Source organism: Gymnoscopelus microlampas, assembly GCF_963454915.1.
Source record: "Gymnoscopelus microlampas genome assembly, chromosome: 5".
In the NCBI taxonomy this organism is placed as follows: Eukaryota; Metazoa; Chordata; class Actinopteri; order Myctophiformes; family Myctophidae; genus Gymnoscopelus; species Gymnoscopelus microlampas.
Window position 1 is genome coordinate 16894525 of NC_139942.1, and position 12332 is coordinate 16906856.

The following is a 12332-nucleotide window of genomic DNA, read 5'->3' on the forward strand; positions in this document are numbered from 1 at the left end:
ATTTTGAATTTTTCAAACACAAATCTTGTATGGCCTATACAATATTTGGGACCCCCATACAGTATGGGGGGTCCCAGTCCTGGCATAAAATGTTTTCAGATGGGGGTCCGCAGACAAATATATATTAATTTGGGGGTCCTTGACTTGAAAATGAAAAAGCCAAATAAGCAACCCACAACTACCAATATGTACAAGCAACTTTACAGAAAAACAAGGCCAAAGTCGTTAATAATAAGCGGACATGGCAACCCTACCTATAATAATAAATTAAGCTTGGCTCAAGATCATTCGTATCGTATCCCGGCATCCTCCGCGGCACCGCCTATGCTGCTGTGTTTCACCGTTGATTGAGACCCATCGAATTCTGCAACTCCAGAGGGCGTTATTCCGCACATTCAGTGTTAATACATTGTAATAATTCTAGCCATCCGGACGTGTGTGTGACGTGACTTTAATATAAAATACAGAGTAAACACCAACCATTGGGTGTTTTAGTTTGATCCACTCTTATTGCATATTTTATGTAATAATGCTCCTGCCGGTAACGGCAGGAGCATTGTGTCAAAGAACAGAATAAGGGTGGGTCACCAATTTCGGTGTAACTAATATTCTCCGGATTCCATCTGGGAGGACGGACGCCCATTAAAACATCAACATTAAAAAAAAAAAAAAAAGTCTTCCAGATATATTGCGGTAGGTTTAAGTTCAGTACATTTCTTAGTAGAACCATATTGACTGATACATACAAAAGAATAGAAACGGCCAATTAACGACACCAATAGGTAGCAAACAGAACTATTATTTAACCAAAACCTGATGATTTCTCCAGCCAGCTGCCCTAGCTCTGGTCCAGAGCGCTAAGTGAGTTCTGTCTAACGCTCTGCCAGGCGCGCTGCTTTGCTCATAGAGACACAATTCCACTGCCGTGCGAGGTCTCCAACTTTAGTCGAAATAAACAAAACTACTTCGCTACTCGCCAAAACAAAGGCAGCTTTGTGTTGATGAAAGTCTATTCTCCAGGGTGGGAAGCCTCTCAGGACCCCACCTTCTCTGTATAATACACTTTTTGGGGCAGACATGTCTGCCAGACGGAAATGATTGTATTTACTCCACTGCGCCCTCTACAGATCTGGTCAATGGTAATTCATATTGACCAGATCTGTTACTGCGCAGTGGAGTAGATACAATAATTTCCGTCTGGCGGACATATTTTATTTTCTGCCCCAAAAAAGTGTATTATACAGAGAAGGTGGGGTCCCGAGAGCCTACCCACCCTGGAGAATAGACTTTCAACAACACAAAACCGCCTTTGTTTCGGTGAGTAGCGAAATAGTTTCCTTTATTTTGTTTTACTAAAAGACTGAGACCTCGCACAGCAGTGGAATCTCCAGTCCAGGGGAATAGCACTGCTCTTAACAGAGCGTTAGAGAGAACTCACTATAACGCTCTGGACCAGAGCTACAGCTGCCCATCCCAGCCAGGCAGTCGGACCACATCTGTTGACGTTATGTGCGATAATGTTTATTTTTTAGCAAAACTAAACAATGAAAGCCTGGAGATCGAGGCTACCTCAGCTGTAGAATTCTTGTAGACGTATTTATGATTCTGACGTTTTCAATCTACGAGAGTTGTAGGGTTCACCCCCCATGCACACAGGGACTTTCAGCACTATACCACGTAGACAGACACTCCAAACATGTACAAATTGAAAATAAAGGTGCTTATCCCCACGCTCCACATGTTAACTCTCGCTACGGGGTAGTAGTTTAATGTAATAATCCATATATTTCAATAAAGAAGTGTTTTAATGCCGTCTGTGGCCGATTCTGTCGGAAGTTCCCAATGGGCGGTAGTGACGCGCCCCATCTGGTGAAACCCGAAATTACACTCAATGTAAACATGAACTAAACGAGGGTGAGAAAATGGCGTTCGGGCACAGACGGCATTAAAACACTTCTTTATTGAAATATATGGATTATTACATTAAACTACTACCCCGTAGCGGGAGTTAACATTTGGACCGTGGGGTTAAGCACCTTTATTTTCCATTTGTACATGTTTGGAGTGTCTACGGGGTATAGTGCTGAAAGTCCCTGTGTCCATGGGGGGTGAACCCTACAACTCTCGTAGATTGAAAACGTCAGAATCATAAATACGTCTACGAGAGTTGTATTCTACAGCTAATGTTACCTAAACAACATCCCCACCGGATAGTACAGGCAGCTGCTGACTATTAACAGCGTTATTACACAGCACCAGGTGTAATCTGGCCTGTTATTACTATGGTCTTAAGATGATGATGAAGTCATGGCTGTAATCGGCTTGAAGCTACGTCTGGCAAGCTAGTTAGCATGTGAACCAAGGAGGCCTGGGCTCTCTATCTATGGCAGCACTGCAGCCAGTTATTGTATTCTAGTTCAGTGGTTTTCAACCGTTTTCATATCAAGCCAAGGTCCATTATTTATTCGGCATTTGAGCCAGGGACCATGAAATTTAGACTCTCAGAACCCAAAACAATGTTTTGTCATTGTTGGATAAGATTGTGTCCACAATTCCATGCTGTATTGGTGTGGTACCAATAGGAGAGATAACAGGCAAACGTGGATCAAAAATAACAATTATGTAATTAAGTAATGCAGATGTTTAACAATAATGTAACTCTTGAGAGCGTAAAATGAAACCAAATGGACCTCCATTTGGTTTAATTTCACGCTCTCAAGAGTTAAAGATCTATAAGGGTCCATTTGGTTACCAACTCTCCATCACATTTAGCGGGGGATCACCTGGAACCCCTCAAGGACCACTATTTGATACCGTAAAAAAAAAAATATGTTCATTTAATTCTGAGAGTGTACAAATGGAAGCGACACCTAAGGGTCCATCCCTGATGATCTAGTTGGGTCTATGTGATTCTCAACCTTCCTTATTTCAAGGACAACAACCAGTGTGTGATATATTAGTATTGCTGTGACCACAATCTAAGAACATTTGTATCGCTAATTTGCTATTGCTTGAGGCACCCCTGATTTAGACATAATGTTTAGACAGATGCTGTTTCTTTTTTTTTACCCGGCCTGGGCTGGTACCCCAGTTACTGTAACACTTAATGTATTGATTCCTTTGCACTCTATTAACCCTTTGGCTATTTAAAAATAGCAGATCTACAAGCTCATAGCGCAGCACAGAGTGCCGCGCTATGAGCTTGTAGATTTTTTTGAAAAATATTTTTTGAAAAATAGTGAAGATTTGTGCAAATCTTTGAATATGTATTTTTTAAAGCAAACATTTTTTAACTCTGTTACAACTTTTGGGGGTCCCTGGAACAAAACACCCTTGAATCCCTATTCTGAGGGGAGCATTTAGCCAGGTAAACCATCCCCCTTCCGGAAATCTCATTTGCATTCACATGATGACCCCTAATCTAATACTCCCCCCCCCCCCCCCCCCCCCACACACACACCATGTATGTTTCAGTACTCCTCGAGTCCTGACCATGGAGCCATCGGGAAGCAGCGCCGTCACAAACAACAACAACGTTCCATCGCCGTCGTCAGAGAACCACGGCGCGCTCAACTCGGCGGACGACGGCGACGGCGCTCGCCCGCCGTGGGAGGTGTCGGACAGGGCCAGACTGCGCCGGTTCCTCTGCTACGGCACCGAGAGCAACGTGTACACCGCCAGGGAGGAGAGCCGCCAGCTGAGCGTGGAGAGCGCCGCGACTCTGCTCTCTCTGCTGGCGGACGGCCGCGGCTGCGAGGTGGTCGACGACATCCGGCGCTTCGCCCGGGACGGGCGGGCCGCCGTCGGGCTCGACCCGTGCCTCTTCGCCCTGGCCGTGTGCTCCCAGCACTCGGAGCAGAGGACCAAGCAGGCGGCGTTCAGGGCCCTGAGGGAGGTGTGCGGCGCGCGGCCCGCGCGCCTCTTCGCGTTCGTCCAGTACAAGAAGGAGCTGAGGGAAGGCATGAAGTGTGGCATCTGGGGCCGCGCGCTGCGGAGGGCCGTGTCGCGCTGGTACAACGAGCAGGACGCCATGGGTCTGGCGCTGGCGGTGACCACGTGTAAACAGAGGCAGGGCTGGACCCACCAGGACCTGCTGCGTCTGTCCCACACCAAGCCCGCTTCTGAATGTGAGTTTTTTTCGACGGACGCGCGTGCGCGCCGCGTGGCATGCCGGTTAGGGGTGCAACAAGCTGATTGAAATAATCGTTTTAAACGATTATAAGGGGTAATCGATAATTCAAGGCAAAGCAAGGACACAAGATAATACATCATAATACACATAATACATCAAATGCATAAGAATTGTAATCTAATAATAAAATAATACATAAGTTAACCAATAATCTAATAATAACTAATACATACGTAAACTAAGAACCTATCATCAGCCTACATTGAAACTATACACACTATAGGATGCCAAGTCAACAATGACCTGGCATCTGTCTATATAACATACTATCTAAGTTACATTTTAGCCTAAAAAGTACTCAAATTTTTTACTTAAGTAAAAGTATCAATACTGCAATATAGAAATACTCTGTTACAAGTAAAAGTCCAGAATTCAAAATTTACTTGCGTAAAAGTACAAAAGTATTGGTATCAAAATGTACTTAAAGTACCAAAAGTAAAAGTACTAAAATGTTTGAAAATAGCAGATCTACAAGCTCACAACGTGTTGCGATGCGACGCGTTGTGAGCTTGTAGATCTGCTATTTTCAAATAGCCTAGGTGACCAACGGCCATATTCTTTGTGCTTTCAGCCATTGCGTTGATCAGTAAATACGTAACAAAGGGATGGCCAGAAGTCCAGACGGCGTACGCAGACAAAGAGAACGTGGAAGAGGTCGTCAAGGTCCTCTCGTATCTGGAGGTGGTGGAGAAGGTCAGGCACAGCTGTGATGAAACGGAGGTCGTCCATCTCATCATGGAACACGGACTGGAGAGGGAACAACTACTGACGGACCACTTGAAGTCCAAAGAAGTGAGTTGTGTTGTTCTAGCTTCAATTCTAGCTTCGTCAGCATTGAGCCTTATAGCCAAAGTGACCAGTACCTTTATCCCATTAAGACCGGGAACGCATCTGTGTGTCATGTTTAGATTTCTTTGGCTATTCAAAAACAGCAGATATACAAGCTCATAGTGCGGCACCGAGTGCCACGCTATGACCTTGTAGATCTGCTATTTTTTTTAAATCGTCAATATTCGTGGCAAAATCTTGGATTATATATGTTTTAACATTTTTAAAATATTTAGTTCCACGAACCCCCAGAAGCAAAGATTTGAGTTACAAATGTCAGCCAAAAAAAGATAAAAGAAATCAAATATTTGCATGATTTTTCAAAACTAGCAGATCTACAAGCTCATATGAGCTTGTAGATCTGCTATTTTTGAATAGCCCAAATAAATCTCACAGATGCTGTCCCGGTCCTAATGGGTTAAATCACAGTTTACTGGGTTGTTTTCAATGCTGCATGCCCAGCCTCTTATAAAAGAACACAAGCGTGCGTGACTGCTTGTTCTGCTTGTGTGTACGGAGGCCATAAAGGCCTGTGTAAAAGTGTCTTTAGCCTAGATTTAAAAACAAGGATGAGGGAGGTGTATACGAACAGCTAATATCATATATTGGGGCGGCCATAGCTGAGTGGTTAGTGAGCCCGCCTAGGGAGCCGGAGGCCTTGGTTGCCCCAGGTACGATTCCAGGCCAGGACAATGTATGTGTAGATGAAATGAAATTTGTCCCTGAGCAAGACTCTTAACCCCTAATTGCTCACAGGCCCTCATTGGAAACAAGACCGCAAGGACTTTCATGAACGGACCTGTTAAAGGAATTATCCTTATCAAAGGACAACTGGTGCCACAATCGTGGAGCAGCAGCTGCAAAGTCTCTTGTCACCTTTTAGTCATGACCGATACCAGAGAGATTTCTTTTCAGATCTAAGACACCTAGGAGCTGAACGCCAGTGAATAAGGTCGGGGGCCTAACCATTAAGGGCCTTTGAAAGCAATCAGCGAGATCTTAAATTGAAATTTGAACCTGGAACGCATCTGTGTCACTTTAGATTTCTTTGGCTATTCAAAAATAGTAGATATACAAACTCATAGCGCGGCACTGAGTGTAGATCCGCTATTTTTGAAAAATCGCGATTTCTTTCAAAAAACTGTTAGGATTTAGAAAACATTTTTAAGAATCGCCTCAGGTCTTAATGGGTTAATAAAAACAAGACAGTCTACTAACATTGTAGCGTCCCTGTCCAATTTTTTGCTATTGACATTTACTATAGTTAGGTAAATATTCAATAACTAGGTGTGCAGACTATCCATTCTGACAGGCCTATCCATATGAGGCGCTGGATAATCAGTTCAGTATTGTGAAAAATAATATGGTGATATTCAGCTGTGTCTACTGTTTTGCACAGCCTTGTTTCCCCACACTGACAAACAGCTTGTGGGCACGTCGACTAGTATTGGTGACAGTCATCTCCTTTGTCCAAATGGAAATAGGGATCTTTATAGATTCTTCACAAATAACTAACTTGTTGCATCGCGTCTGGACTATTGCTGTATTGCTATATTTAGACCTTCCCCAGTCTCGCCTGCAGATTGTCCAAAATGCAGCTGCAATGCAAAGTGCCATCACTCTCTCCACCGGCTCACTGTCCACTTTAACAAGCTCCCTAGCGCAGCAGCCCCAATAAATTACACGTGGTGTTTAAGTTTGAGGTTTTCTGCTTTCTATGAAGGTATGGCGGGCTCTGTTGAAGGAAATGCCCCTGGAATCAGTGCTGAGAATCTTGGGTAAGATGACTGCCGACAAAGTTCTGGAGCCCGGAGGCCGGGACATGGTGGCAGTTTGTGAAAGAATCCAGAGCGAGGCGGCACTAAAGAAGGTGACAGCAGCTGCTTAATAAGTTCTAAAAAAATATATATATTCGTAATTGCTTTTCTGCCTTTACTTTGTCATTGTTAAATTGGATGTTGTCAAAGTAATGCAATATGTGCATTAACCACATAAGCTCTATATACAAACTCACAACACGTTGTATTGTGAGCTTGTATTAGGGCTGCTGTCAAACGAATATTCGATATTCAAATATTATTTGAATATTGGTAAAAAAATAAAAAATAAAACTTTTGTTTTTAAATGTTTATTTGACAGGGACAATACAAAAAACAATGTATGAAGTTATAAAAACAAACAAAAGATATACATCTTACATCTCGAATATATTCGAATATCTGCACATTTTTAAGACCAATATTCGAATATCATTTCTGAGGAAGGTTGACAGCCCTAGCTTGTATATCTGCCATTTTAAAAAAAGAATAATTATTTTGTCAATGTCCACAACCCACCAGGCGAAGCTCCACCCTTTCGCCATCCTGTTCGCCTCTGAAAACTACAAACGGGGCCACAACTGTCGAGGCAAAGTGAAATGGGAGCCGGACATTAGCATCCTCAAAGCCTTGGACGCTGCGTTTTACAAGAGCTTTGTGGTAAGATGCATTGATTTTCTCCATCTCTGCCCTTCCAAGGACAACTGATAGCCGATAGAATTTCCTGACATAGTCGTGTGGCCGTGTTCTTCCTTTGCTTTATTTATTTTTCGACCCCCAGAATGTGGAGCCTGTGGGTAAACGGTTTGCCGTGGCTGTGGATGTCAGCACGTCGCTGACCAGCGTCGTCCCGGGGACGTCGGTCAGCACTGCAGTGGTTGCGGCAGCCATTACCATGGTAAGCCAATTCTAAGAAAACACGACATAGGGTTTGAGTAGCCTCGCATCACGAGACTTTCCACACTGCGTAAAAGCCTGGCTTTCATTCTGAATAGGCTCTATGTGCAGCAGCCATAGTATCACTTCCTTCACAGGTGTTACCAATGGTACTAATGAAGGCTCTGTTCCGTTTAGTGCAGTACAGTGGTTCTCAGACTTTTTCATTTCCACGACCCCCATAACTCTGAGAGTGTACGGGTCCATTTGGTTCCATTTGCACACTCTCAGAGTTACACACCCGTAAGAGGCCATTTGGAACCCCCTCAAGGAACCATGAGGGTCCCTGAACCCCAATTTTAGACCCACTGGTGTAGCAGAGTGTTTCCAGTGAGCCAACGTGCACAATATCAGCACCCTGACTCTGTTTGACCAGAATGGAACAGAGCCTTCATTAGTATGATTGGCAACACCTGTGAATGTCTTCCCAATATGGCTGCTGTGCAAAAAGCCTATTGACCATTGTGATCTGGTTGTCCGGTTGGGTGCCGGAATGTTATTGTCCGAATCGAGTAGCCTAGTCTCACCAGCTGCTACTGAGTTAGAATAAAACATGGACATACCAAACAAAGCATTCCAAGAACTACTTGAAGAAACTTCAAAACATTTGGATTCCTAACATTGCATCTTGAAGCGGTAGGCACTGCCACTGTGACGGCCCTGGTTTCCGAGGGGGAATTGTTTTTCGGAGCACAGACGATTTCCATATACGGCTGATTCTCTTTAGACTCTCTCTGAAAACTGCTAAATGAATTGATCCCCAGTCTATAGTGTGAATAAGTAGAGCTGGAGTTGGAGCAGCTGCATGCTACTGTATCACTGTTGCATCACATTGCTTAAAGAGTCCACCGTACATTTCCGTCAGGACATGTGTCATTCGAATTACTGTTACAGGCTTTGTCTGATGTTATTTTGCCTTGGTATTCAGTCAGTGTCACAATAGTATTTTTTTTGCCGTGTAGTTAAAGTGGACTTTGTGTTTGCGACAGTTAATTGCGAGGACAGAAGTGGACACACAGGTCCTGGCGTACTCCGAAGGAGCTATCGTCCCGTGCACCATCACTGCTGACATGACCCTGGCACAAGCAACGATTGAACTGGTCAAGGTATTCATGTTGACCACCTATTTTATACTTTGCCGTATGGCAGTGTCGTGGGAAAATCTACAAGCTCGCCTATAAGGATATGCCCAAAACAGGGATTGATTATTTGATTAAATTATTGATTATATTATTTTTTATCATCGATTAGTTTGATTAACTATTTACACCCTTAATCCATTAAGACCTGGAACGCATCTGAGTCACTTTTTGATTTGAGCTAAAAAGCATTATTTTACACTTTGGCTATTCAAAAATAGCAGATCTACAAGCTCATAGCGCGGCACCAGTGCCGCGCTATGAGCTTGTAGATCTGCTATTTTTGAAAAATCGAGAAAATGTGTGCAAATTAATATATTTATATTCTTTTAAAGCGAACATTTTTTACTCAAATCTTTGCTTCTGGGGGTCCCTGGAAGAAAATATTTTGAGATGGGGGTCCGCGGCCAAATACATATATCTTTTTGGGGTCCTTGACATGAAAAAGTTTGAGCACCACTGATATGGAAACATACGTTTTTCAGAAAACTGTTTGGATTTAGAAGAGTCTGTGATCTGTGTTCCATAATCGTGCACCCACCTCTTTCAGATTCCCACTGGGATGACAGACGGCACTCTCCCCATGGCGTGGGCCACAGAGAACCAGAAGGCGGTGGACGTGTTCATCGTATTGACCAACAACCCGTGCTGGAGCTTCACCGCCAGCCCCGTGGAGAATCTGAGGAAGTACAGACAAGTGCGTGCCGTTTGCCTGTGCATGTCTTCCTGGTAGAAGAGATTTAAATTGATCATTTTCCTCGATATTGCCATGTCTTAGATTTGGCTTTTGTTTAGGAAAGTAGGATTACATTAACCCATTAAGACCTGGAACTGTGTCATTTTTAGATTTGAGCTAAAAAAGCATTATTTTACACTTTGGGCTATTCAAAAATAGCAGATATACAAGCTCATAGCGCGGCACCGAGTGCCGCGCTACGAGCTTGTAGATCTACTATTTTTTAAAATTCGTGAAAATGTGTGCAAATCTTCTGAATATATATATTTTTAAACCGAACATTTTTAACTCAAATCTTTGCTTCTGGGGGTCCCTGGAACAAAATATTTTGATGGGGGTCCGCGGCCAAATACATATCATTTTGGGGGTCCTTGACATGAAAAAGGTTGAGCACCACTGATATAGAAACATAGGTTTTTCAGAATACTGTTGAGATTTAGGAGACATGTAGAATCGGCTTCAGGTCTCAATGGGTTAAGAGGTGGACCAATTGGTAATTGCTCCAGTAATTGGCAATTACTTTGTGTCCCAGGCTACCAGCGGCCAACGGCTGAGATTTCATGGTCTGCATTTCTATAATGCCTTCACCCAACGTTGCAATGTTCAAACACCCACTGATGCAGCCAAGCATGGCACCAAAGCAACCTGGTTGCTCAGTCTAAGCCACTGCCACCCCCTATTGAGTTTGCTTTTAGCCGTAGTTCTCAAAGTGGGGTCCCGGGACCCTCAGGGTTCCTTGAGGGTTACAGGTCTGAAAACGTTTAAGCATTTCATGGGAGTCACAATAATCGAAACTAGTCAGCTGCATTATTTGTGGCATTATTTTCTCTTACAATGTGCATGCCACTGTGGCTGGTAGGCTTTCTAAAAGTACTCATAAGTGAAAACACTTCAGAATAAATTGTATTGTATAGCTTTAAATGATCATTACAGCCACTGTCATCGTGGGCCTTATTCAACTAGGATAAAGGGCCATTCACACCAAGCACTAATGGTAGCTGTAACGTAGTCGTTCACCATTGTGTTATAGTTATAGTTGTGGTGTGGACTCTTCAGTTACAGCAATTTTTTAAAACGACATTTATAGTTATCGTGCTCGGTATGAACAGCCCTTTTTTCAACATGCCTTTTTTTTCCTGGTCTCTTTTTTTACCCGCAGAATTCTGGAATTTTCTCCAAGATGGTGATGTGTGGTCTGACTTCCATCGGCCATGCCATCGCAGACACGGAAGACAGAGGTTTGCTGAGCATGTGCGGCTTCGACCTTGGAGCTCTGAGCGTCATCCGTAACCTAGCCCAGGATCTGATCTGACCCGGTTGAGGGCTGACACTACCAGTACAAAACAAAAAAAACAGTGGAACGAGGTGGACGCGACATTGATGAACAAACTCTGCTCACTTAGCATGTTAAGTCTGAGTTATACTTAACTGCATGTGGGTGTTGGGCGGCGAAAACAGCAGGACCCAGTTGCACCACCTCACACTAAGTTCAAACTTAGCCTAGTTATAGCTTAACCCATTCAATCCGGGGACGCATCGCTGTCATTTTAGATTAATTTGGCTATTCAAAAATAGCAGATCTACAAGCTCATAGCGCGGCACTCGAGTGCCGCGCTATGAGCTTGTAGATCTGCTATTTTTGAAAAATCGTGAAAATGAGTGCAAATCTTTGAATATATATGCGGTAACTCAAATCTTTGCTTCTGGGGGTCCTTGGAACAAAAATATGTTACAAATGTAAAAATAAATTGTATAAATATATATCTAAAGATTGACACACATTTTCAAGATTTTTCAAAAAATAGCAGATATACAAGCTCATAGCGCGGCACTCGGTGTCGCGCTATGAGCTTGTAGATCTGTAATTTTTGAATAGCCAAAGAAATCTAAAAATTACACCAATACTTTCCCGGTCTCAATGGCTTTTTAAGCTATAACTAGGCTAAGGTTGAACTTAGTGTGAGGTGGCGCAACTGGGTCCAGAGAGGTGTACAAGGTCAATGCCTCGAGGCGTTGAGCTGCGCCGCGTTGAGCTTATAGATCTGCTATTTTCGGTGCCCAACGTTGGCACGCATCGAAGTATACATCAGGCATGTTACAGTGCCCTAAAACAGCACTAATCCAAATGAGGTTGATATTTACAGCAACACTGATTTCAATGTTTTGTATCGTTTTGATGACAGGTTAATTGACAAAGCGTCCAGCAGGCTGGACCGCACTCTTCGAAATGTTAATGTGCATTTATTTTCCCGAAATTTGGGACGGACGCGATAAATACAATACATGATATGCCATTGTATATCATACCGTTGGACAGGCTTTTTAATGTAAACAGTACGATGTATGATACAATGTTGAATTGCGCTACTTGTGAAACGGAGGAGATTAAATTAAGTCCAGTAATTTCCAGTAAGTCACTGTCGGATGAATCCAATTTGGATTGTGAAGAGACGATGTACAGTAAGTATAAAGTTATAGGCTTTAGCACAGATGTAGGATAAGGATTACAATAAATAGATGGTATTAGGTGTAGTTTCTATTTACATCTATGTACATCTATGGCATGACGTGGCAAATCCAATGTGATGGTAGAGGCCTTTTAAAACCGTCTCTTAAGGTCTTTAATTCATCGAAAGTGTTTTTTTTTTGTCTCCAAGTCCTGTTGCGTTCTCACTTTTTATTCT

The 12332-nt window shown here is 43.1% G+C and overlaps 1 protein-coding gene across 2 annotated transcripts; it reads left to right on the forward strand.

Moving 5' to 3' along the window:
* The first annotated feature begins 607 nt into the window (after positions 1-607).
* ro60 (Ro60, Y RNA binding protein) lies at positions 608-11204 on the forward strand. Of its 2 annotated transcripts, none has more exons than XM_084058440.1 (9): positions 608-693; positions 3475-4127; positions 4764-4984; positions 6744-6890; positions 7360-7497; positions 7619-7735; positions 8763-8879; positions 9463-9609; positions 10808-11204. In XM_084058440.1, exons 2-9 carry the CDS (start codon positions 3494-3496, stop codon positions 10958-10960), a joined length of 1674 nt encoding a protein of 557 aa, XP_083914566.1. In that variant the 5' UTR covers positions 608-693; positions 3475-3493; the 3' UTR covers positions 10961-11204. The 2 variants fall into 2 exon arrangements, with proteins under 2 accessions (XP_083914566.1, XP_083914567.1); XM_084058441.1 differs by lacking the exon at positions 608-693 and adding an exon at positions 1186-1317.
* The last annotated feature ends 1128 nt before the right edge of the window (positions 11205-12332 follow it).

Bases quoted from the DNA above. Each gene is read 5' to 3' on its own strand.
- ro60 (XM_084058440.1), top strand. From the start codon at position 3,494: ATGGAGCCATCGGGAAGCAGCGCCGTCACAAACAACAACAACGTTCCA. The intron at 7,498-7,618 runs GTAAGATGCATT...TTCGACCCCCAG, and splicing joins CGTTTTACAAGAGCTTTGTG to AATGTGGAGCCTGTGGGTAA. The intron at 7,736-8,762 runs GTAAGCCAATTC...TGTTTGCGACAG, and splicing joins TTGCGGCAGCCATTACCATG to TTAATTGCGAGGACAGAAGT.